Source organism: Pteronotus mesoamericanus, unplaced genomic scaffold (genome assembly GCF_021234165.1).
Source record: "Pteronotus mesoamericanus isolate MK-2021 breed Mesoamerican mustached bat unplaced genomic scaffold, CSHL_Meso_final contig_482, whole genome shotgun sequence".
NCBI classification, from domain to species: domain Eukaryota; kingdom Metazoa; phylum Chordata; class Mammalia; order Chiroptera; family Mormoopidae; genus Pteronotus; species Pteronotus mesoamericanus.
Genome location: NW_026555181.1, coordinates 109589 through 134481, shown reverse-complemented (window position 1 = coordinate 134481; position 24893 = coordinate 109589). Strand labels below are relative to the sequence as shown.

Below are 24893 nucleotides of genomic sequence, written 5' to 3'. Positions count from 1 at the left end.
GGGTGGAGAGTAGACGTGGGGGTTCCTGAGCACAAAGGAACCCAGGGGTGGCAGTAGCCGGGCGGAGGCAGCAGGGCAAATGGCAGAGTCGCCGACCAGGATCAAAGGCGGGGCAGGGGTGTTGGGTGAAGCTCCCCATGTGAGGCGAAGGACGCCTGGACCCGGTCCCCTGTCCTTCATTTGCAGGAGAAATGCAGCAGGGGGAGCGCCCCAGCCCAGAGCCCTGAGAGCCCAGCGGGGTTCCCTACGCCCTGAGCAAAGGACTGAATAGCCCACACGAAAAGACAAGCGTATCTCATTTATTCCCCCGCCCTCCAAATTTCCAGGTAGCCCTACCAAGACATCAGATGGGAAGCTGCACAGAGGCTGTCTCCTAAACACAGACACGGAGTCAAAGGCATCAAGTGACTGTAGACTGAGTTGGCACGAAGATGAGCTTTTTTCCTTTAATGCCAACCAAGAAAACTGGTCACCAAAAAGGGAGGTTTGGACAGAGCAGGACAGGGGCCGGGCAGGGGATACCCCCATGCCAACCAGTGCCAGGAGGTGTCTGACCCTGTGTCCTGCACCAGGTACAGCCCCCAGACCTGCTGCTGAGAAGCAAGCCCTGGACCCACAAAGGCTGGACCTACGCAGGACACAGGAGGGACAGGAGAAAGACAGTGGGCAAACCGCACGCCTAAATGAGATGGTACTGAGCAACTCTTCTGTAAGCAGAAGGCACTCGGTGGTCGGGGAGGGGGGTGGGAGTCTTGCAGTCAGGGCGGATTCAGGTCATAGATGCTCCTGGGAGGGGCAGAGGAGCACTCAGCCCTGTCGCCCTCCCCACAGCGGGGATGAGAGAGGAGCCTGGATGAGGCCCAGCAGACCCCGGATGAGGGGCCATTTCCAGGCTGATGAGTGGGAGGGGCGGTGTGTTTGGAGCGGGCAGGGCCCCGGTGCGCCCTCAGGATTGGCCCCCGCCCCCAGCTCTCCCTAGCCTGCCTCCCAGGGCCAGCCTTCAGGATGAGGGGTCCCGGATGGGCATGCCCTGGTGACCTTAAGTCCATGCGCGGCTGGGGCAGCCATAGGGAGCAGTTTATAAACCCATACCCTTAGGAGCCCCAGGCGAGTTTAAAGCTAGCAAAAGTGCCAGGGTTCAAAGTTGCTGTGCTACAGCTTCAACAGCTTCTACGCAGCACTAGGGCCACCTCGAGGTGCTGCCCCACCCGGAGGTTTCCATCCCTGGGTGACGCAATTTCACTGGGGGTCAAAGCACAGGTGTTTTTAAAGAAACCCATGAGACATTACTGGAAAGGAGAACACAACTGTCCCACATCGGGGATAAAGTGGCGGCTCAGTGGCGTGTCAGGTCCCACTGGGGAGGCGAGGCCACTGACACGGCCCGCTCCACCTGGCTGGCCTGCTTCCTTGGGCCTTCCTCGGCCTCGCCCGCCTCCTGAGGCCTCTTCCTGAAGCGCAACCCTGGCCTGCTTTTGGGCGGTGGCAGGGGGTCCATGCCCAGGATCTCGTGGATCTGCCTAAATGCCAGCAGCCGCAGGGCGTGCTGGGGGTAGACAACCTGTCAGAACCCTCCAGTCTGTGCTCTGCACCCAGCCCCACGGCCTGGCGGTTCGCCAGGCACCCTGGCCTTGATGATACTCTTCTAGCAGCTGCTGAGCGCAGTTAGCACCAGGCATGAAGAACTGCACGAGGACTGCCCCATTCAGGCTGCCAAGGGCAGGACTTGGTCAGGAGGCCTCGTGGAGCGCCAGTGCTCTCCTGCCTCAGTGGGGACCCCAAATCCTGCATCTTCCAGTTTGGCTCTGATCATAAACAACTTGATTCTTTCCATTAAGATAATTTCTATACATCAGGCCCAATGTGATTTTTGTACCCCTGGCAGATTTTCTTATAAACTTATAAACCAAAGGGAAACCACAGATGGGGTTGGAGTTTTGTGTGAGGCTGGCCAACATATACAAGCTGCGTGTATTTACAGAGCACGGGGCAGGGGGATGAAAGGTAGGGCCGGAGTGCCAAGGACAGCCCTAGCCACTGAGGCCCCAGGCCTGCGCCTCATCGCTGCGGTGGCTTCAGCTCTGAGCCAGGCTGGGCCTGCCCCCAGACACAGTCCTGTCACCCATGGGCCACCCTCCCACGGGCCACCCATCTCTGTGGGGACAAGGAAAGGGAACCCCAGAACATTTCCTGGGATGCTGCATAGCTGCAAACGGGCTGGAACCGGGGTGCTGCCCACTGTGTGACCGAGCTGGCCTGGAACTGGGGAGCCACAGACACGGGCCATCCTACCTGGGCGCTGGCTGTGATGTCGTCCCGCTCCTGGAGGGTCACGGACCCCAGCACATCCATCTGGTCTCTCTCACAAGGATCTTGGAGCCCCGGCCCATCTTTGTGAGGTGAGGTGGGGGTGGCAAAGAAGACAGAGCACCCTCATGAAGGACTGCCACCACGGGGACCCTGAGCAGGTTCGAGCACGGGGCCTGTGACTGCACCCCTCTGTACCCACGCCATGTCTGGGGGGCATGCCCACGGCTGGCACGGGCTCTCCCCTGGGGGCGTCTCACCTGGGCCACTCCTCCCTCTGTCCCCACAAGTACACTCAGCATGGCTCCTTCCTGCTGCCGTGGTTGTGTGCGCACAAACACGTAGTTCTATCAACAGGCTCACACACAGTGTGTTTGCTCTTTTTTCATTTAGTATGATACCATCTCGTGTCACAAACACAGCTGGAAAGCTCCATCCCTGTCTCTGACACCTCAAGAGTGCACATAATCTTCGCTTCCTTTCTGCTACTATGAACCACACCAAGGTGACCCTCTCCATATATAGCCCGTTATCTGGGTGCCTGCTGATTTCCTTGGGAAATACTCCCACCAAGGCCATCCCCTGGTGACAGCCAGGGCCCCCAGACAGGGGCGGGCCGCCATCGGAGAACGAGTGCTAGGCCCACAGACGGGGGACTCCCTTGCCTGCTCCATCTGCGCTGGGCCTTCGCCCTCCTTTGCGGGCGAGTGAGTTGCACTTGCCGCTGTGCTGTTCCCTTTCCCTCTGGGGGACGTGAGTGCATGTCTGGGTCTCTCCTCTCATCTGGGCTGGACGTTGTTCTCGAGTGTTAGTAAGGGGCTCCTTTTCTTGTTCAGTCTGCTACGTGCCCCCATGTTCTCGGCTGCCCGGCCGACGCGGACTGACCTGTCAGGAGCATCCCTGAGGCCACACACTCCAGGACCCGTCGCATGGCGTCCCCCGGGCTCAGGGGCCCCTGGGCACTGCTCAGAGCCTTCTCCACCAGCAGCTCCATGGCCTGGGCCAGGCAGGGACAGAAAAGGAGATGCTGTGCCTTGGGGGAGAGCGCCTCGGCCAGCTTGCCTCCCGCTGGAGGGGCCCCTTTGGGCTTGCCTAGAGGTCTCCAGAGGACCCCGGGATAGGTGGCCCCTCCCAGTTTTTTTTCTAACTCCCACCCACCCTTGACTCCTACAGAGGGTGGTGGTCACTGAGGCCTTACCACCTCCTGGTATGGCCACGGGCAGGTTTCTTCACTCTCTAACACTCAGTTTCCCCAGTGGCAAAATCCTATCAATTGTAACATTGCAAACTAGCATTTCAAGGGTTGAAAGAAACTTGTTCTCTGTGACCCATGGCACATTCAGCTAGAGTCACAATGACTCTGACTTGCTCAGGAGTGCCTCCTCCTTCAAGGAGCCACCCCATCCATGGGGGTTGCCAGGGCAGAGGATGCGCGCTAGTAGCTCAGCATGAAGCTGGCCCCTGGCTGTGGTGCTAAGAGTAGGGTCTGGACACTGGGCAAGAGGTGGAGGTCCTGGTGGGCACCAGAACCCTTGGTTTTGGAGATGGCTCTTGTGAATAAGGCCAGTGGTGACCCAGGCCCGGATGGGAAGGGGCTGCTTGCGCAAGGGCCTGGTTTTGGGAGCAGGAGAAGATGACAGGAAGCAGCAGGCTGTGCACAGAATGCAAACGGCCGTCGGAGTTCAAGGGGCTTGGGCTCCTTCCTGAGAAAATGTGAACGTAAAACCCTACGTTCATCCCACCTAGCACTGGCAAGGGGGTAGGCGGGTGGGCATGAAACTAGAGCGGGACACTCAGGGACAAACCTACCAAGGGACAAGATGTAATCCCACAGAAAGAAAGGGTGGGGGGTCCCAGAGACCGTGGAAGCCAGGGGGCTCACAATGCAGCAGCTTGGGTACTCGGGGGCATGGGGACCCTTGCCCTCTCTCTGCTCTTTCCCCCGCTCCCTTGGGCTCTGGGGCCTGCGGGGACGGGGGAGATGGGGATGAGGTGTCAGAGCCACAGCGGGGCTCCTCTCCAGAGGAGGCAGGGGTGGTCCGGAGGCCAGAGTGGAGCCAGAGCGGGCACTGGGTCCCTGACCTGGACAGGCCCTCTGTGCGGATGCCGCACACTTCCCTGGCACACTTGCACTGGCACAGCACCTGGTCCTGCCTGTGAGGTTGAAAGTTTAAGAAAATACAGTCAAGTGGGGCTGTAACCAGAGCAGGCCTCTTCCTGGTGCCAAGGGACCCCTGAGACACCCCTACCATGACTTACTTCTCCCCGGTATGCAGGCTGATGCCAGCCCTTTCTGGAAATGCAAAGTGCTGGGAGGGAAAAATGTCTGCTCAGGAGGAAGTAAGGCCCTCATGGGCTCCCAGAGCAGGGGTGGCTCTCTGGTGCTGCCTTACCCAGCCTGGCAGAGCTCCCCAGGGGGGCACACGCTGGCAGAGGTCTCGGAAAACCCTGATGACAATTACACAGGGCTGTAGGCCGCTGGCTCGTGCCTTTGGGGGAAGAAGCACACAGTTAGCTCTGGAAGCCATATGCACGTGGGTGTGTGTGAGGCCAAGGGAACAAGGGCAGACCTCGGGGACGGTGAGCTGGGCCAGGGGTCCTGTCCTGGCAGTAGAGGTTAGGGAGGGTCTTTTCAGGGGGCACAGCTGGTGGGCCTGGAGGGCGGTGGCTGGGAGCAGGCTCCATTCCAAATGGGCATGAGCCAAACAGCTAGCCAAGGAGTTGGCTAAGGACGCACCCAACAGGACAGACAAGGGTGATCCCCCTCCCAACCCCGCCCCTCTAACCTGGAACCACTTGGTATGGCGGAGGGCAGCCAGTGACTGGAGACACTTTTCCAGGTTCAAGAGGTCCCCTGGGTCTGGCGAAGGCGCTTCCATTCCTTCTAGAAGAAAAGGGCATGTGGGCGAGGTGCCCTTTCCCACTTCTCTTCTTCTCGGATGCATGTGGGCCATGCCTTTCTATTCTCCGGGGCCCATTTTATTTATCTGGAAGACACATGCTTCCTCCCAGATCTTCTTTCCTGTGGGCACTACAGGGACCAGAGAAATCATTTCTGTGAAAATCCTATCTCCCAAGTTACTGCCCATGAGGAAGGCATTTAATGCTTATTACTGAGTGCCGTCAGCACTGACTCCCTGGGTTAGCAAATAACAGTGCAGGTGGAAAACTATGAATTAAGCCAGATTTCTAGAAATTTCCAAATACATGATTAAAAGGCAGAAAGTGGGTCATATTTGAACACATGACATCATTGATGACAAAGGCCTCCATGTCTGAGAAAAATGAAGGTCCATTTTTTCTTTCTTACTACTATTGCTTCAAGAATATTCTCACCTCATTCTAGGACACCTGGTTTATTTAGGTCACGTGGCGGAGCACAGGTTTCACTTTCACCCATAAATATCCCCAGGGATCTCATGCCTCCAGGGTTCTCATGGTGGCAGGGGTGTGTCTTTGAGGAGGGGTTAGAAGCTACCCTCCCAACAACCTCCAGCCCGGGCCGTGGACGCCTAAGCGAGGCTGACAGGTTCCCGGTGGTCATAGTCACAGAGGGGTTCCGCATCTCTTAATCTTTCCAGCCGGCCTCCATCTAGTGGCCACAGATGTTTAGTGCTTTCTAACATTCCCAATCTCCCGCTGTGTGCATGTTTGAGCAAACTCTAGCAAGGCCTTTAGCTAGAATTTAATGGTGCTGTTCTTTGACCCCTGTATCAATTTTTTAGACAACTCTCTTACTCATGACAACTGGTAATGGCTTTCCATTAATAGTCAAAGGTTCTCCTCTTTAAAAATTTGTGTTAAAATTAATTGATTTAAAGAAAAATGTTGGTAGTTGGTGGTCTTCCGGACAACAATCATGAAGGGGGAGAATGAATGGATGGAGCCCTGACCCGTGCGGTTCAGTTGGTTGGGTATCAGTCTGCAGAGTGAAAGGTCCTGAGTTGACTCCTGGTCAGGGCACATGCCTGGGTTGGGGGTTTGGTCCCTGGTTGAGGCACGCAGGAAAGGCAGCCAATGTTTCTCTCTCACATTGATGTTTCTCCCCCTTTCTCCTTCCCCTCCCCTTTCTCTAAAAATAAATAAAATCTTTTTTAAAAAAAGGAATGAATTAATGGAAAATGGTCCTTGGGGATGTTCCAGGAGGTTCCATGGCTCAGTGAACCACAGGGGGCCTTCACCGTGTGGTGGTGACTCGAGGCCCTCGCTGCCCTCCAGCCTGGCCCAGCACCCCTTCCCACTCTCAGGCAATGCCGACATGCCTTAAGCCCTCTGACCCCCGTGTCCCACACGAGTGGTGTCGGGACCAGCAGGGTCTGCTGTGACCTCTGCTGTGGCCTCCTCTATGGACAGATGGACGGTGTGAGCTCCTGGGGACCTGGCACAGCTGGTTTCCCCTGCGCAGGGCTCAGCTGCCTACACTGGCCTGGAGGCAAGGGAGGAACATGGCACTGTATAGGCAGGGCCCAGGAACACACACACAGCCCAGTTCTGAGCCCACCTGACACTCTGTCACCAGCTTGTTTCCTCCGCTGCCACAGGTCCAGCTCTTATCTGACTAGGCAGCCAGGGCGGACAGAAGTGCCAGAAGGCTGCACTTCCACCACTCTGCCCCTGCCCAGAGCAGACTCAGATGATTCCCTAAGCCACCTGAGTGTGTGGGGAGGGGGGCTGGACAGAAGGGCCTGGCCGCACCTCTGTCCATGGAGGGGTCCTCCCGCATTAGGGACGAGGTGACAGACACAGTGACCTGTATTCTGGGCTCCTCACAAGATGAGATGATGATATTGGCTTCTGAGTCAGAGGAAACTTCGTACTTGTCCTCTGTCACCATCTGTGAGGTACAAACGCAACACAAGGCCACGTTACTCCAGCTGAGAGACAGGTACAGACAGCAAGGACATGTCACGTTGCAGGCGCCGTGCCAGGCATCTGGAGCCTCCATGGAACTGAGACCCAGCCCTGCCTCCCAGAAGTACACACATGTAGAAATGCATACAGATACACACATGTAGAAATGCGTCCCTATACACCAAGGTTGTAGGTTCAATCCCCGGTCAGGGCACATACAAGAATCAACTAGTGAATGCATAAATAAGTGGAACAACAAATCAATGTTTCTCTCTCTTCCTCTCCCTTCCTTTCTCTAAAATAATAAAAATTTAAAAAATAAAATGCCTGTAGATGATGAACCTAGCATATAAGGTGCCTTCATATGTAAAGAATGCCCTTAACGAAGACAATAATAATAATAATTTTTTAGAACATGGCCATTAATAGATAGTTGGAAGAAAAGGAAACAGAAGTGTCCTTTTTTACACAATGACACAGAGGACCCCCACAGGAAGAGAGAAGCAAATTAAAACTATAATGAGGTGCCATCATCCCCTGTGAGAAGAATGAAACTCCAGAAGCCTGAGGAGCAGCTGGGCAAGCAAACCCGCGCATCTTACAAACCGCTGGTGGAAGCTGACCTGGCAGCACTTACCAGGAGTCCCAGGCTCGTGCCTTTGACCCAGTGACTCTGCCCTAGGATGAGCTGCCACGTGTGCAGAGTGGCGTATGCACAGGGTTATTATTTTGTGCAGCCTTAATGGTAATACAGAACACTGGAAACAACCTAAATGTCCTCTGCCCGGACACACACCTCCCTGTCCTGTGGGACATGGCCCCCTCTTCCCCGGGGGCTCCCACCTGGCATCAGGCTTCAATCTCCTCACAGGAGATAAACTGGGGTTAGCTTGCTATATGTCTGTCTCTGCGCCTGACCAGAGTGGGAGCCCAAGGGTGGCCTGGGTCTGCAACCCCGAGCTCACTAAGCCAGTAGGAGGAATGATGCAGAAGTTTCACAGGAACAGTGCCAGACACATCAGGAAGAAACCGCCCTGGGAACTGATTGCTTTAACCTAAGATGATCAATTTAAACCATGACGCGATCTCACTCCTCCCCCAGTTGGCCGGAGAAAAGTGCCATGACAACAACAGAGGAAGTGCTCTCCTTGTCTGGAGAAAATCCAGCTGATCTCCCACAATCCATCTTGCCTCGCAACTTTCGAGGCTACTTCCTTTCTTCTGCACTGAATCTCCCGTGCTGTCACCACGTCATACCCTTTTAAATGGCTTGGTTACCATTCTCATGATGGGACATTTACACTTTTGCAGTTTCACCCTGAACTCACTTCATACAGGAACCCTGAAGTTTCCATCTCTTTCTCCTTGCAACTGTTTACAAAAACAAACAAACAAACAAACCTTGTTTATCTCTAATAACGACAACCGCTCTTGTTTCTTAAAATCCTGTGAAAGCAAAGTCAGCCCTGTCAGGGAGCCTGAGGGGCTCTTGAGAGAGGGCTGGTGGTCCCACCCCACCACCGGGGGGGAACCTGCCCTTACCAGGAGTTGCCGGGGCAGCTGCTCAGTGACCCTCTGCAGCAGGGCGCGGGTGGGCTTCTGGGAGCAGAGCAGGACCAGCTGCACGTTCCTGTCTCCCCGAAGGAGGAGGCCTTTCCCCAGGAGGCCAACCCGCACCACACCTTTCAGGATCCGAGCAGAGGGGCTGGCACCGCTGTGAAGACAAACCCACAAATGCATGTGTGAGAAGGGGGGTCAGGGAGAAAGAGGGCGCGTGCGGCCCTGCCTTGGGTCTGGGGATGTCAACAGCTTGCTGGGCCCTCTGCGTTTCTGCTTCCTCATCTGTGAAAGGGGCCCTTTCTGAGTCCTGTTTCTCAGACTGCACCTGACGAAAGGAGACAAGATCTATTTGAGAAAAGTGTTGGGAACCACAGCGGGTATGTGTGGTCAGTGAGGGCTGGGGGTGGTTACCGTTTCCGATAAACTGCATTCTGAAAAGGGCCGACGATGGCATCCCCAGGGGCCCCTGTTCCTCAGACAGTCGGTGCCGCCCTGGCCAACCCTTTGGTTTGGGCATCTTCTGAGACGTCTCTGGGGCTGTTTCACCCCAGCCTCGGCCCTCTGCAAGCAGGCCCATCCAAGGGCCCGGACCACCGCGTCCACAGGGAGATCCCTGCTGCGGCCTGGCCTCGGCAGATCAGGGCCAGCTCTTTGCAGCGTGAACCCGACCATCGACCATCGCGTCTGCCCTACATCTAACTCCCCGGCCTTGGCCCTCTGTAGGACGGGGACACCCAGGTTTCCTCCCTGGCCCGAGGCCCCCAGCCTGACCCACTGGCCTCCTTGCCACCGCCCCCTTCCACCACTGCCTCCTGGGCCTTACACTGTAGCCCTGCAATTTTCAACCTTTACCATCTCATGGTACACGTAAACTAATTACTAAAATTCTGTGGGCCACCAAAAATATAATTATATATTTTGATGGTCTGACAAAAAGTAGGTATAATTTTGATTTACCAAAAAATAATAATTACCTACCTTTTTGTTCCAAAGTGACTTTTTAAAAAAAAATCAGGTGCCTATACTTGTATATAAGGATTTCTAATACCAAAAATTAGTCAATCAGACACATCTTATTATGTCACGTGGCCAATAAGATGCAACTCTATTATATGACCTATATACAAGTATTTATGGTTCAAGACAGGGCATTCACGCCAGATGACCATTGTTGTGTTGGCTGTTGTCCTGTTTTTATTTGACAGTCTACGGGAAAAGTCAGTGTCCCTGACCAAATAGTCAGGTATTGCATGTTTTAAAAATTTTTGCACAACAGTGGTTGGAAATCATTGCTTTAGTCCTAAGCCCCTTCCTATTTCCTCTCAGTCCCATTCCCAGGACTGGTGTGTGGGGTGCCCTCACATGAGGGATCTCTAGACAAATGTCCCATCCTCTGCTCTAGAAGCTGCCACCCTCTTCTGTCACTCTCTAATCACTACTTTGTTTTCTTTGTGACATTTCTAAGGATAAGAGATAACTTTTTCTTTAAAAATTTTTTTTATTTATTGATCTTAGAGAGAGAGAGAGGAAGGTGGGGGAGAGAGAAACATCAATTTGTTGTTCCACTTCTTTATACATTCATTGGTTGATCCCTGTATGTGTCCTTACCGGGGACTGAACCCACAACCCTGGCTCATCAGGATGATGCTCCAACTAACTGAGCTGGCCGGCCAGGGCAGGAGATAACCTTTGTATTAAAACCATGTTTATATATTCTTATCCATTTGGGGACCACAGAGCTCTAAAGCCCAAGGCCCGAGGGGACCTGACCCTGGAGACCGCTGGCAAAATCCAGAGCAGGGGCTTCTGGATTAGGGGGGCAAGGACCAAGCTCTGCAAGTGAGACTCATAAAGGCGGAGAAAGCAAAACAGAGGACAGGGGGAGCCTGCAAACTTAGAAGTTTGTCAACCAATTTGAATCCCAATTCACACAAGCTATAAACAGAAAAGCCAACCCCAGAACACCCAAACAGCATGCTACGGTATCTGTGGGACAACTGGGAATTTCAACACTGCCTGGATATTTGATGACATTAATTCGATACTGCTAATTTTTCTTTAAAGTATGATAATAGCACTACGGTTTTATTAAATAAAGGTTCCTTAATATTTAGAGATAGGTACTCACTAAATACTTAGTAAAGAAACAGTATGATATCTGATAGGATCTCCTTTTAACCATGGAGGGGGCAGGAGGAAGGGCCAAGAGATCAAGTGAAATCGTGGGAGCTGTTCATGGTTTAGTCATGCTCACATGGTGTTCATTATAATTTTACTGTTCTGTCAACATTTGTGTACATTAGAGAATTTCCACAGCAAAAGTTTTTAAAAACCAAACGTTAAAATGCTCTTTCCAATGGTTAAATAAATAATGGAACATCCACAAGATGGTCTATTATGTTCCCATTAAAAAAAAAAAAAATTTCCATGTTTTTGAAAAATACCGTAAAGGCCCGTGTTGACTTCCTGCCTTGACACACGCAAAGGCCACTTCCATGTCCACACTGAGGGAAGTGGGGGAAGGGTCTGAAGACTCTCTCTCTGCTCTTTTGTCATGAGTCCGTAATTATCTCAAAATGAAAAGTTAAAAAACAAATAAAAAGAAAAACAAGTATACAAGGGAGGGAACTTCAAAGCATTAAGTGAGGGGGAGTTTTTTGTTCAGAAAACCTGAGTGCAGATTTCAGCGATGTGGCATCCTCTCCGCCTGCAGTGTGAGAGCCTCTGGGTGGCTTCCAGGCGATCAGCCCACCTGCACGCGGCCCCGGGGCGCAGGGAGCAAGGCTGCAGGCAGCGTCACGCCTCACGGCCAGACTGCCAGTCCCACTTGTGAGCAAGCACAAAGCCCCAGGTAAACCTCAGAGTTGGGATGGCTCCATCTTTCAAAGGCTTCTCCCATCAGACCTGGCGGTCTTGTGGTTTAGCTATGTGAGGGCACCAGGGAAGGGCTGAAAAAAGTATCCTCTTAGCCCCCTTTTTTCCCCTACCAGGTGGGTGAAGAAGGCTTACTTTCCCTGGTCGATACAACATATTGGGAAGTTTGCATTCTTAAGCTGAGGGGTTACTTCATTGTATCGTGACACTTGTAACTCACAGTGGAGTATGTTCTTTCCAGGGAGCAAACACTAGGATGAAAAGAAACTAAAGTGGAATCAGCCAGGCACAAAAGGATAAATACTGCATGATTGCACATACATGAAATGTCCAGAACAGGCCAAGTCATAGGGAGAGGACGTGCAATGACGGTGCCGGGGGCTGGGGCAGGGGTACAGAATTTAATGAGGATGCATTTCTGTTTTAGATGATGAAAAATTTCTAGAAATAGGTACGTGGTGGGTGATGGGTGCATAACCTTGCGAATGTACTTAGTGCCGCTGTATTGTACACATTAAAATGGTTAAGATGGTAAACCTCATGCGTATGAGTATTTCACCACAATAAATAAAGAATAAAAATTAAAAAAAGGAAATAAAAAAGAAGCCACCCAGAGAGAAAGGACCTGGAAAAGCGACCTCCCTCTCGGATTATTTCAGCTGGGCAATGACTCCTTACAGGACGCAGGGCCTTTTCTGTCCCCCCATAATTGCAGGGCCTTGAGGGATGACTCAGACAGGCCCGAAGGGGCAGCCTCTCTGTGAGGCACGGGGACCGGGGTAGAGTCACACTACCTCCGTTTTGCAGATGAGCAAACAGAGGCGGTTCATGTTTCATGAACTACTACGTTGCTAGATGCACCTTTGGTGAAAAAAGTAAATGCTGGTGTTGGAACAACAGCTCTCACCAGCTGGAACTAAAACTCCCTTTGAACCTCGGGGCTTCAGCCTTGACACTGGAGGCAGTGACTACACCGCCCACGGGCTGGAAAGTCCCTGCTACTGCAGAGGCTCAAAGCCAATGAGAGGAAGAGCAGCCCCTGCCTGTCCTGGCAGCCACATCCTGTGAGAACACCTGTCTCCTCCAAGTCGCCCTCCAGGCCTAGGGAAATGAGGGTGCTCTCCACTACCTGCATGCGCTGCCCTCCTGCTCTGGGCTTCGGGACTTCCCCTCCACCAGCGTGTCGGACACCAGCTTGAGGGCGCACTCTGAGTGGGACACAGCCTTCTGGACAGCCAGGAGCTCCTCCTCTGTGGGGTAGATGCTGGCGTGCTTACACAACACGTGGCGGTCATCACTGGACTCTGGCCGCTGTGTGGGCTGCAAGGAAAGGCGCACACATTGCAGTGGGCTAAGAGGTCCTGGAGACCCGGCGGGCAGGGGACAGGAGGGGTGTCAGCTCTGCAGAGGCGCAGCACAGGCAGCAGGAGGACATGAGGAGCAGAGCCAGGTTGAGGAATGACGGGTACCCACTGCTGGTGACCCAGGGAGGACCCCAGGGCCTCCCCTGATGGCTCCCGGAAGCTCAGGACTGAGGGGGCCAGGGGCTTCCCTGTAGTGACACCCTCACATTTCTAAATCAGAGGCTTTTCCGTCAACTCAATGGCCTGTTCCCTAGCAAGGTGCGAATCAAAGATTCCCATCCAACCATGGCCTGCGCAGACAGAGGGACACCTGAGGGGCCCTGAGAGATGTGACAACTGGGACCTCAGGAAACTAAAGGGACCACTGTGGTGAGCGGTGGGGCCAGGGCCTGGAGCTCCCATCAGTGACCAATGATGAGGGGTGGGCACCTGTCAGGGGTCTTGGCACAAAGTCCTACTCCTCATTCCTGGAAGATTTAGGTCTTTCAAGTACGGATGTGAGAAAATCACCCACCCCATAGTGCCAGTGACACAGGAGGCATTTTGGCACAAGACCACCGCCTACCAGAGGTGTGGCAGCAGGTGCCCCCAGCCTGCTCATGAGGGGAGGAGCGTGCCGGTCCGATGGGGAGCGTCCTGGGTACTCATCCTCGGCCGGCAGCTTCTCCTCCAGACGCTGCCTACACATGTCGTAGCTCCTGTGGGGTAGCAAGAAAACAAGGAGCTGTCAGCAGCTACAGAACCCTGGGCTTGTCCCATCAGAGCTAGCAGCGTGCGAAAGTCATGTAGCTCCTGCTGCCTGGTCCTTGGGCTGAGCCAGGCTGAGGCTCTGGGACCACGGAGGAGATGCAGCAGCTGAATGGGACCCCATGAGCACACATGAAGGGCTTCTATACAAACGCATGCCATATGCCAGGGAGACTAAGGCTCCAAGGGCCAGGAGGGCACAGGCCAAGAGAAACTGCTAGGGAGGGAAAAGCTAGCTTAAGTGGCCACAGCCCCCAAGTCTGTCCCTGGCCTCATCCCCCAGCTCAGACGCTGCTTTGGATCTTCCATGAATTGGATACTGTGTCATGAAATGCTGTGGAATTGCTCTAGGGGGTGAAGGAGGATGATGACAAATCATCCTTGCAGTCAGGAGACACCAAGGGTCAGGGACGCAGGGACACAGGAGGTGGGAGGACACCAGGGGTCAGATGACATGGGGACAACAGAATGTCCCTGTGCATCAGGCCAGAGACTGCCAGCCCCTCGGTTGGCAGGGCCATGCCATCACTCATTTATTAGGTGACTCGCACTGACTAAAGCAGATCCTTAAAGGGACCCGTGCACAGGGGCCTGGCTTGCTGGCTCCATGTCCCCACAAACGCCGTGTCCGCTGTCAACTATGCGGCTCATGAGCATCTGGGTTCTGAGCCCTAGAAGAAAGAGCTGATGTCCTCCAACTCAAGCGAGTAAGTGAGTGAGCAAGCAGACATTTGGTTCTCAAAGCTGCCCTGGGGCAGAGGGTAGTCAGGAGGGTGAGGGGAAGGGACTCCGCACCTCATCTCTGCGTGCCAGCGCCGCAGCTCCTCCAGCCGCTTTCTGGTCAGCTGCTTCTGCTTCCTTTTCCTCTCCTCCAGAAGCTTCCAGACTCTGTTGCTGAGCTTGATGGAGATCGGAAGGTCAGGATCGACTTTTCTCTGGAAAAGAAAGGAAGGGCTGTAAGACGGGAGATCGTCACTTACACGAGAACGCTGGGGTGTCTCAGGGATGCAGGGATAGGCCCCTCTGCTGTATTTAGACAGCAGTGGGTTTCAATCCCCCGGAGTCTTAACACTCCCTGTCCCCAAAAGCACTGGCAGGAAAGGGGACTAGCATGAGGGACAAAACACACAGAGTAACAGACGTGACAGTCAAAGCAGAACCCCATCTACGTATCTGACAGAGGAGCCGCAGGAGCTGTGACACCACTGGCAGAAAATTGTTGGCCATCACTGAAGAGTCACCAAAAGTTCAATGACAAATACTCATTCCCAATCAAAATAATTCAAGGAAACACCATTTGTGTGAAATCCAGTGATATATATTTCAAATAGCATGGCTAATGCATTTGCTGAACTTGGTTTTTAGAACCTAATATCTTCATCCAGAAAGTGTAGTGGGACTTGGGGTGGTGAACACACAATATACAAATGATGTATTATAGAACTGTACACCTGAAACTTATATACTTTTATTAACCAATGTTACCCCAAAAATTCAATTGAAAAAAGAAAAGGTAGTGTTGTATAAGGATTATTCATTGGCAGAAACTGAAGTATCCATCAACAGGTGAACGGATACACAAGATGTGTCCATCTACACACTGGAATATTACTCAGCCATAAAAAGGAAGGGAGCTTTGTCACTCGTTACAGCGTAGATGAACCTTGAAAACAATGCTCAGTGAGAGAAGACCACACAGTGTAATTCCATTTATGTGAAATGTCCAGAACAGGCAAGTCCAAGGAGACAAAGTGGGTTTGTGGTTTTTAAAAGGGCTTGAGGGGTTAGAATGAAGACTGACTGCTAACGGGGATGGACTCCTTTTTGGGGTGATGAGAATGTTCTGGAATTAGAGAGAGGTGAAGGTTGCAGAACTCTGTGAACATAGTAAAAGCCATTCACCTGTACCATTTGTGTGGGTTAATTGTAAGATGTGTGAATGACATCTCCATGAAACTGCTAAAAAGAGAGGAAACACCTGGAAGCACCTGAGTATCGCCCCGAGGAGAGTTACATGTGGGCTCTGCACAAGCACACTCGAGGCCCAAGGGTCAGGCCTGTTAACACACACACGTGCACGGGTGCCCTTCGGTGGAGTCCAGGGTGTTAAAGTGCCCACGGGAGCTCCTTGGCCACACAAAATCACCCCCTGGGTGGGCAAAGGGCCCCCTGCTGGTGCTGGAAGGCTATGGCATTGGAGGCCCCGAGGTCCCTGAGGATGGCTCAGCCTGGACAGCCCAACACCCCCTGCGGCAGTGGCCCCTCGAGTCATGACCTCTCAGCACCAGGGCCCCGGCCCCTCTCCAGCTCACGGACTCAGTCCTGTGCTGGTGCCGCGTGCTTCCCCACGGGGACACAGTTCCGACAGCGCACAGCACTCCCCATCTCAACTAGCACACGCCAGCCTGGGACACAGGCAGAGGCCCCAGAAAAGAAAAACATGTGTCGGATGGGAACACACTAATAGTGTGTCTGGGGAAAATGAGGAAATATCTGTGAGACTTGTTTTGGGTGTGATCTGACCATGTGCCTGAGAACCTCCTCTGGCAACAAGCAGGTGCAGTTTTACAACTAAACACTCATCTGCAAGAGATGAGATCAACTGGCAACGCGATCCCATGCTTTCTGCTCTGGCCTGCCAGGCAGTGGTGAATGCGGGTCTGGATGCAGCTTGACAGGCTCGGGGGGGGTGCAGCTCCTGTCAAAATTCCATCTCCCAGAGGAAAAAAATGTGTTTTGAGACATGGACCAATATTTAGAAATCATGGAAGTTCTTACACACACACATACACACCCCCCAACCCTGGCTCATCAGACCCTGCCAGGTGCACCTTGTACTGCAGCCGATGCCGCCGCCCCCTGATGTGCATGTCCCTGGCGTTGGGGTCGTTGAAGCTGCACTCACACAGCTTGCAGTAGAACCGGACCGCTTTGCCTTCGTTGCCACATACCTGAGACACAAAGCTGAGTTAAGTGCTGGCCCCTGAGAAAGGGTGCCTCCTTCCACCCTTCAAGGGCACTGAGCCTTCCTGGATGGCCCAAAGGAGTGACAGCAAAGCCTTCGAGGTCATCGTGCTGGCTTCCTGTCTGCTGAACTCTTCCAAAGGATGGCTTTCAAAGAGCCTCCCATGCTGAGCTCGCCTCTGCCACCATCTGGTGCTTTCTCTTCCCCCGGGTCAGCCACTGCTGGCCGATGCCCCGCCCTGTGGTGGTCCTGCTTTGCCCTGTCTCGATTTTTGCCCACAGTGTGCCCTTCTCTTTTTCACTGCAGCTTTAATGGACCTTAAATCTTAACTGTTAAATGACTGGGTCTGTAGCACAGGAGTCCTATCTCGTGTGGTTATTTTGCACAGGACACAGGACGAAACAAGATGCTGAACTGGTTGAACAAAAACACAAAAATAAAGAGAAATGCTGATGTTCATACTTCCTTTTAGCCACATGCAGTCTTTAAATGAAGAGAGGCTGGGAACTAAGGAAGCAGCCAGAAGCAGCTTCAGAATTTGAGTTCTAGAAGCCTGCTTCAGAAAAGCCCGCAGGGTCACCGCCCAGGCTTTGGGCAATGGCTGTGTGGGGTGCATACTGGTTCCTAATACCCCTGGAATCATGTGCTGTGGGGTGATGCTCAGAAAGAAATGCCTCGGCTTGCCTCAGGCCTTCATTCTGAGATCCGAAACCCAGCACTTGCACCTTCCAGCAAGTTCCGGACAACTCACTGAGGTCTGCCTACAGATGGCTGTGTAAATGTGAAATGGAGAACTGGATTGAGGACATGAAACTTGACCCTGGCAAGGTCCTCCTCCACCAGAACCCAGAGATGAGGCAGGGCATATAGCAAAGGCCCAAGGGCGAGATGGTTGCCAGCAGAGTTACCTCTTTCACGTAGCCTGAGCCCACAGGCTGTGAGTCACAACAGCTTCCAGAAGCTTCTGCAGAGACTCCTTGGGTGAGCAGTTGTCCCGACCTCTCTGATTTCATGTGCTCCAGTTTCCCGTTTAAGGGTCTGCAGCCTGCTGCCTTCAGCTCAGGGGGCCCTGGAAGAACTGCACCACTTACAGCCTGCTCTGTCCAGAAGCCATGGCCAGGCCTCCCTCAGCCCCTTTCACCCCCGCGTGATGTCAGCCAGTCAGATACAGGGTCCTGCAAGACCACTTTTCTGTCAGCTTGGGTCACGGCTGGGAGAACAAGGCCCACACAGAGCTTGGTGCCAATCTGGATGCATCCTTAGAGGGCCCCTGGCTGTGGGCCCCCAGCTGAGGAATCCCCCACAGCGCAGGCTCTGCTGCCCTCAGTCAGTCAACAGGGAGACATCAGGTAGACCAAGGGTCCTGGCCTCGTCCGATAAATCCGTCATGGGAGGGAGCTGTTTCTTTGTTGTGAAAACCGCTTTATGATTTTATCTTCAGTATCATGTGATTATTCAAAACACAGTGCTGCTGATGCTAAAAATAAAATAAGCCCTCTCCCCAAAAAGCATGGGAATAAAGAACAGAGACGGTCGGAGACCTGGGTTTGAACCCTGTCTCCACTCCCTTAGGAGGTGGCCTGGGTCAGGTACTTCCTCTCACTTTACCTCAGTTTTTCCATCTGCAAACTGGGACTAATGATAAAATCTGCTTTAGAGTCATGGAGGGTATATCAGGCATGTGCAGCAGGTGTAGAGTGCCTGCCTGACATACCATCCTGGTTATGATCCACTCAGTGTGGCTCATTTGGCAATCATCACTTCCCTCAGGTAGCAGCTGATGTGTCCCACCCCTGAGGGAAGCAGCATAGATGTGGGGCTGCAAGGAGCCCACTTTAATCTCCCAGTACCCACATAACCGCGAGAGCCCAGTCTGTCTAACGTGAGCACCGGGGTGCGCAGGAGCCAGCTCCCAGCATGTGGGAGGTAGCAGCCCAGGCAATTCTCCAGGCCTAGGGCAGGGCTTCAGAGGACCCACAGCATCTGGGTCTGTCCGAGCCTCCGTGGGAAGAAATGGTGCCGGCATCCCATTGGTTCTACCAAGGTTTCAGGGAAATAGTCTCCTATCAAAGGTTCAGAAGGTATGGACCAGAGGCAGCGGAGCACCTGCAGCCTGGCAGGAATGGGGGAGAAGGCATGCTCCCTCCACACCCCCGCTCCCAGTCATAGCTTAATTGCTCCAGAGAAGATATGCTTTCTTTCTCTCTCTCTCTCTCTCTCCTCTCTCTCTCTCCCTCTCTCTCCTCGCTCTCTCTCCCTCTTTCTCTCTCTCTCTCTCTCTCACACACACACACACACATACACACACGTTAACTGACCAAACACTTCTCTGAACCTAGAGTTTGCCGAGTCAGGGCATGGCACAAGGGCTGTGAATCACAGACACACATACCCGTGCACGTGGCCTTTGAGACCACTGGCCTCTTGGGCAGCTCTCGCTCGCCAGGGGTGTGCATGCTGGAGCCAGCGGGTTCCTCGGGCTTGGCTGAGGTCACAGGGGGGCTCTCCGTGGTGAGGGGGGCCGGCTTGCTGGTGCAGGCGGTCTGGGCCAAGCAGGAGTTCCCTGGCACGGGTTCTATGGTGGGGATGGGCTTCCCCAATTTGGTATGCAGCTTGAAGACCTGGAACAGCCCCAGGGTCCCCTGTCAGGACCAACTGAAGGCCTGACAAATCTTCTTCAAGAGGAAGGAAGAGGACCTGAGCGGATGCGGGTGGGCTGGCACCTATGGGAGTAAGAGTTAGTGCTGCCGTCCCAGTCCCTGGGGACCCTGCCCACTCCCCGGCTACCAAGCTTTCTCAAGCACCACTCCCTCTGGAAGACCTTCCTAAATTGTCTCCTGCTTCTAGACCCTCACTAGTCATGCACACAAAGGCCCTATAATACAACAGTGCCCTGTGCTGGCTAACATTGACCTTATTCCTTCTAACTCCACTGCCTTGGGCTGAAAGACAGGGACATTCTCTGTGTCCCAAGCACCAACTCGGTGCCCACCCCGATGGGGACACAGAATGTGTGGATGGGTACATAGATAGGGGCCACCTGCTAAGACGTACATGTGCATATGTCCATAGACAGATGTCTACATTCTATAGGAACACATGTACACCTAGGATCCAGTAATACCCCATCTTCTATATCCTTGACATTAAAACAATATTTTCTTTATTTTTGTTTTTAAAAAGCAGGACCCCATGTGGAACATACTATCTGACCGCATCAATGTTCAAACTCTTATTCATGTAAACACCTAGACATACCTTATTCCAAGAACTGTTTCTCAGGGGCCTGGGTACAAGCCCTGCATTGCTTCACGCTGTTGTCCAGAGGCAGGTGGGACTTTTATAACTGGGAGAAGGTGATTGGCTTCTAAGGAAAAAGGACACATGGGCCCTATAGGGAAAGCTTCCTCTTATCAGCACCCCCTCTAATGCACGGGGTGCCCCTCTGGGGCCTGAGTGTGGAAGGCGGGCTGCTCCCAGACCTCCTCTGCCTAAGCCCGTGTGGGCGTCCTACCTTCTGGTGCTTGGCCCCCCGGATGTGAGCAGCATAGGCCTCTGCCCCAGTGCAGGACACATCGCAAAGGTCGCAGTGCAGCTGTGCCTGCACTCCACGTGGGCTGCCGTTGGGCTGGACGCCCATCTTCTCTGCTGCCTCCTTCTTTTTGTGCTTCTGCCCTTCCAGGTGTTCGTGGTAGGTCTGCTGGCAGATAGTGAGGGCGGCCTTAAGGGGGGCGTGCTCACTGGCACTGTATCGTCCCCACAGTTCACCAGCGGGGGTGTGTGTGTGTGTGTGTGTGTGTGTGTGTGTGTACACACGTGTACGTACACACACACACACACAGGCCTACTATCCCCAGCCCTCCATACCCAGGCACTGTTTTATTTAAGCACAGTCAACAAACTCAGATGCTCGACTTGAAAGACATTAGGTTTCTTTTTCTTCTTTTTCTTTTTTTCCTAAAAATCAATGAGTTTCTTAAGCCAACATCCTCAAAGGACCACACATTTGGTTTTAAGGGTTACTCTGAAAGAAAGTTCTGGCTTTTCAGAAGCTGACCTCATAAACCAAGCAAGGACGCACACTACACTTCCTTGTTAGAACAGTGCTAATACCGGCGGTCTCCACATGAGAGAAGCCACCATGGGTCACAGACCTACTCTGTGCCACTAGGCCCAAAATATGTGACTGCATCTGACAAATGACCAAGCTCTTAGGCGACATCCCACCCTCCTCTCTGGGAACCCTTAAGAGGAGGTAAGCTACAGCAAGCCCACTAAACCAGTGCCCTCTGACCATGCCGAGAGCAAACACTCATGGAATAAAACTACCTGTGGAAAATATACAAGGCAGCACAGGCTGGTCCTGGGGGCAGATGGAAGGCAGGGGCAGGAGTGGGAGGGGTACTTGCTGGAACGTAGGAATCTTGTGAACATTTTACCTTTGCAACAGAGCGCGCACACACACACATGCACGTACAAATGAGTATGAATAAATCTGGGGATATCTGAATAAGAGTAGATCATGTTAATTCAACATCCTGGCTGCAATCTGCAAAATGTTACCATTGGGGGAAGCTGGGTAAAGGGTACATGGGACCTCTGCATTACTTGTTTCAACTACATGTGAACCTATAACTATCTCAATAAAAATTCTAATTAAAAAAGTGCTAGTAAATATTAGCAAAACTGGGAATAACAAGAATTGGCCTTTCTAAGCCTTTCTAAGGCACGTGCCACATGCTATGCTGAGTGGTGATGTTCAAATCCTGTCCCATAGGGAAACTAAAGCTCAGAGAGACCGTGATACCTGCGGGGGTGACAGTGTGGCAGCACTAGACTGTGAGCCCGGGAGGTCAGCTCTGGAGCCCACACTCCTTCCACTGAGATGACACGCACCCTTGCTCACCCGTGCCTATTGGCACCCAGCCATGGCCCTGCCGAAACAGCCCTGCAGCAGAGGCGAACCACAACTAGCCGTGCCTGCCCACTCTCACTGCTCAAGAAGGGGGCGCTGGCTGCCTCTCCTACCCCAAATCAAGAGAAGCCCTGCTTGCTTTGGAGTTTAAGACCCTTCTGTGGCCAGCAGTCAGTGCTGTGCTGCTCTCACTTCTTCCGCTCAAACACCAATAGGGCATCTCAAGGTAATTCTGACACACACTTGACACTTTAAGTTTAATAACAGGCCTCTTTCGGGCAGGCCACGAACCTGACCTCTAGTTGGCCACGGGGAACGAGAGGCAGGACAGTGGCAGAGCCTGCCAGGCGTTGGGCATGGGGCGCTGACCTGGGCACCAGCACAGCTGATCTTGCAGAGGTCACAGTAGTGAAGCGGGGGCTGCCTGGGCCCATCCCTGGGTTTTAGCAGCCTGACGGGAACCGGTGGCTTCTTGGTGAAGCTGCCAGCAGAACTGGCACTGGAGCTGTTCCCTGAGCCACCCCATGGGGACAGGTCCTCAGGCTTTGGGGGTGGAGGAGGTGGAGGCTGCATCTGTGGGGGGAGCAGTGGAGGATAGCAAGGACCAGCTGCTGAGGACACCGACGTGTAACAGCTCGGATAGCTTAGTCCTAAGAAGCAGAGAAAAGAATGAGGGGAAAAATGGGTGGGTTTCGAGGACGTTTATTCTGGCTGCAAACAGATTCAGTCTTCGCCTGCATCCACGCTCAGGGAAAGCACTGCCTCACCTGTGTACGGGGTGGAGGCAAAACTGTAGGAGGGTGAGGACGAGGTACAGGAAGGCAGGGTGGACATGAAGACCGAGGGCTGAATGCTGGATGCTGCAGGGTAGCTGTAACCGGAGGATGGGACACTGGCTGGCTGTGCCGTCTTAGTAGTGGGCGCCTGTTGTACAGGCTGCACTTGGCTGTACCCATTGCTAGGCTGACAGTAAGCTCCTTTCGCCCCTGGAGAGCAAGCAGAGAACCTCTGAGGAGCCACACTTCAGCCCGGCCCCAGGAAGCACAGAGCGAGAGCCACGCTCCCCATGGGCCTCCAGCCTCCCAAGCTGCCAGAGCAAACAGGCCCCCACTTGAGAGAGAGCCCAAGGCACAACTGGCCATGGACCACTTCCCCCCTTCACACCCCCTGCCCCCACGTCCAGGCCTCAGCTGAAGGCTGGAACCCCAATCATGATCGGCAGGCCTCCGATCATGAGCTCTGATCCTGGCTGGGAATCATTTGTGACCTGTGCCCACCACTTCTTTCCAGACTCTTCTTCCTCTGTGATGTAAGTATAACGGGGGTGTATATTCAATGCGTTCCTTATCTCTTCCACTTCTAAGAAACACATCCTCAGCAGAACTTAACCCCCTCCCACCCTGGGAAAGCTTCCTTGGAAAACACTTTCAGCTCCATTTTTACCTCTTCCTCTCTCTCTCACACACACAGAGGCCCCTCATTGAAAAGATAGCCCTGGCATTCACATTACTGCAGGCTTTCCTATGAATCTGGAATGTTTAAATGTGACTTTAATGTGGTGACCCCCGTCCCTTGCTCCCACCCTCTGACACTGCAGAGACCCACCTGGCTGGCAGAGCATGACCATGGCAGGGAGCTGAGGCTGGCCCACAGCAGGAGGGTGATGCTGTTTGTTCTCGCAGCTACTGATGGCTGTCAATGGTTCATAGCCGTAACTGTCCTATGAGAGGGTTTCCACAGGAGAGACACAGGGAGCAGTAAGAAAGGGTGAGGAGTGTCCTCACTTGCCCCATACACAGGCAGGAGCTCTCAAGGATCTAGGTTCTGTGCCAAGGGCAGCAGGGAGCATGGCTGGATTTTGGTTCACAGCAGAGTTTGGGCTGTTGGTGGATCAGGGACGATGTGGAGGCAAGGACAAAACCACAGGGGTCAGGGGGCTTTGGAAGGGGCAGAAGCATGGGAGGGTTGGTAGGAGGGAGAAGGCACAGGCCTTGGAGAAACAATGGCAAGAGAGGGACGGAGGGAGGAGACAGAGCCAAAGTGTGAAGCGGTTACCTAGGTGGCCTGTGGTGCCATGTATTGACCTAACCAGGGATAGCCTGTGGGGTGGCAGAGGCTGGAGGGGTCGGGGATGGACCACGTGCAGCCTGGGGTCTTTGGCAACTCCAGGTGGAAACACAGTGGCCAGATCTGCGGCCTGGAACTCTGAGGTCGGGAAAACAGCATCATCCACAACAGAGGGACCCCACAAGGAAAAGCCCATCCCCAATCACCTCTAGGGACAGGGACAGAAGCATGAGGAGGGTGAAGGTGTGTCCTGGGTTGTCTGCTAGTACAGGCTGCCCACACCACTCTTCCATTCAACACCATTCATGTTTTCAAGGAAGGACAAGGGCTAGTCAGAGAAAGATGGGCTGATACCTGGTAGGAGGAAGCAGTGGTGGACGTTGGGGTAGGGTCCGGGAGTCTGCTGCCGTAACCAAAGTCCTGGGTGGAGTGGGGCTGGTACCCGCCATATCCTGCCGGGCTTCCAGACCTGGGTGGCTGGGTGGCCGTGGGGTTAAATGGCAGAGTCACGGCAGAGCCCATTCCAGGCGTGGGGTGGGAGGTGAAGCTGGCTCCGGCGGCAGGGACGGGGAAAGCCATGGGAGGCTGGGTGCTAGAACCAAAACAAACGCAAAAGCCCGGCTGCATTAGATGGAGCCCTATGTAGAACTTGAGTTGAGTGTAAAAATCACCGCAGACACTGCCGTCAGCTGCTTCAGATGCCCGCATTCACACAGTACTTTTGACGATGAGTTCTAAGTGCTCTGCATGAACAAATGCAATCTCCTGACAACCTTGTGAGGTAGGGAACATCGTTGCCCCATTTTATGGAAGAGGACTCTGAGGCATGGTAAATGGCAAAGTCAGGTCTGAGTCATGTGAAGACTCCTCAGCTCATTCACATGAGTGGTAGTCCTCCCCCCTCCCCCCCAATATCAAGATTCCACAAAGAAAGTTGAACTTTAACGGTATTTTTGTAACAAAGGACAAGTGGATCCACCCGATTATTAAAATGCGGAAGATTGGTTACCACTAAACTAAACACTTGACTAACCAGAAGCAGCTTTTACTGATGGCTTGCTCTGTGGGAAGCCATCTCTGAGGCTTGGTCCACGTCATCTCATTCATGCCTTACCACCTGCGGAGAGGGCGCCAGTGCCACCCGTCAGTCCATCTGTCCACACTGTCTAGCTGAGGAAACTCTCTGGGGATCACTGGCGTATGTCAAGGGCTTGATTTAGACCCAGATCTTTCTGACCCCAGT

General features: G+C 53.4%; 1 protein-coding gene across 1 annotated transcript; it reads right to left on the bottom strand.

The window, feature by feature from the left end:
• Positions 1-1336: 1336 nt before the first annotated feature.
• Positions 1337-24358, bottom strand: ZFR2 (zinc finger RNA binding protein 2; the record flags this gene model as incomplete). The annotated part of the gene is made up of 18 exons (XM_054578090.1): positions 1337-1546; positions 2293-2390; positions 3193-3304; positions 4701-4796; positions 5094-5191; positions 7003-7141; positions 8701-8872; positions 12722-12912; positions 13522-13654; positions 14499-14638; positions 16535-16654; positions 17577-17737; positions 19061-19289; positions 20183-20368; positions 21953-22233; positions 22351-22569; positions 23189-23303; positions 24005-24358. Coding segments are annotated over 18 exons (3054 nt in total), but the record flags the coding sequence as incomplete, so codon positions are not given.
• Between the last annotated feature and the right edge of the window lie 535 nt (positions 24359-24893).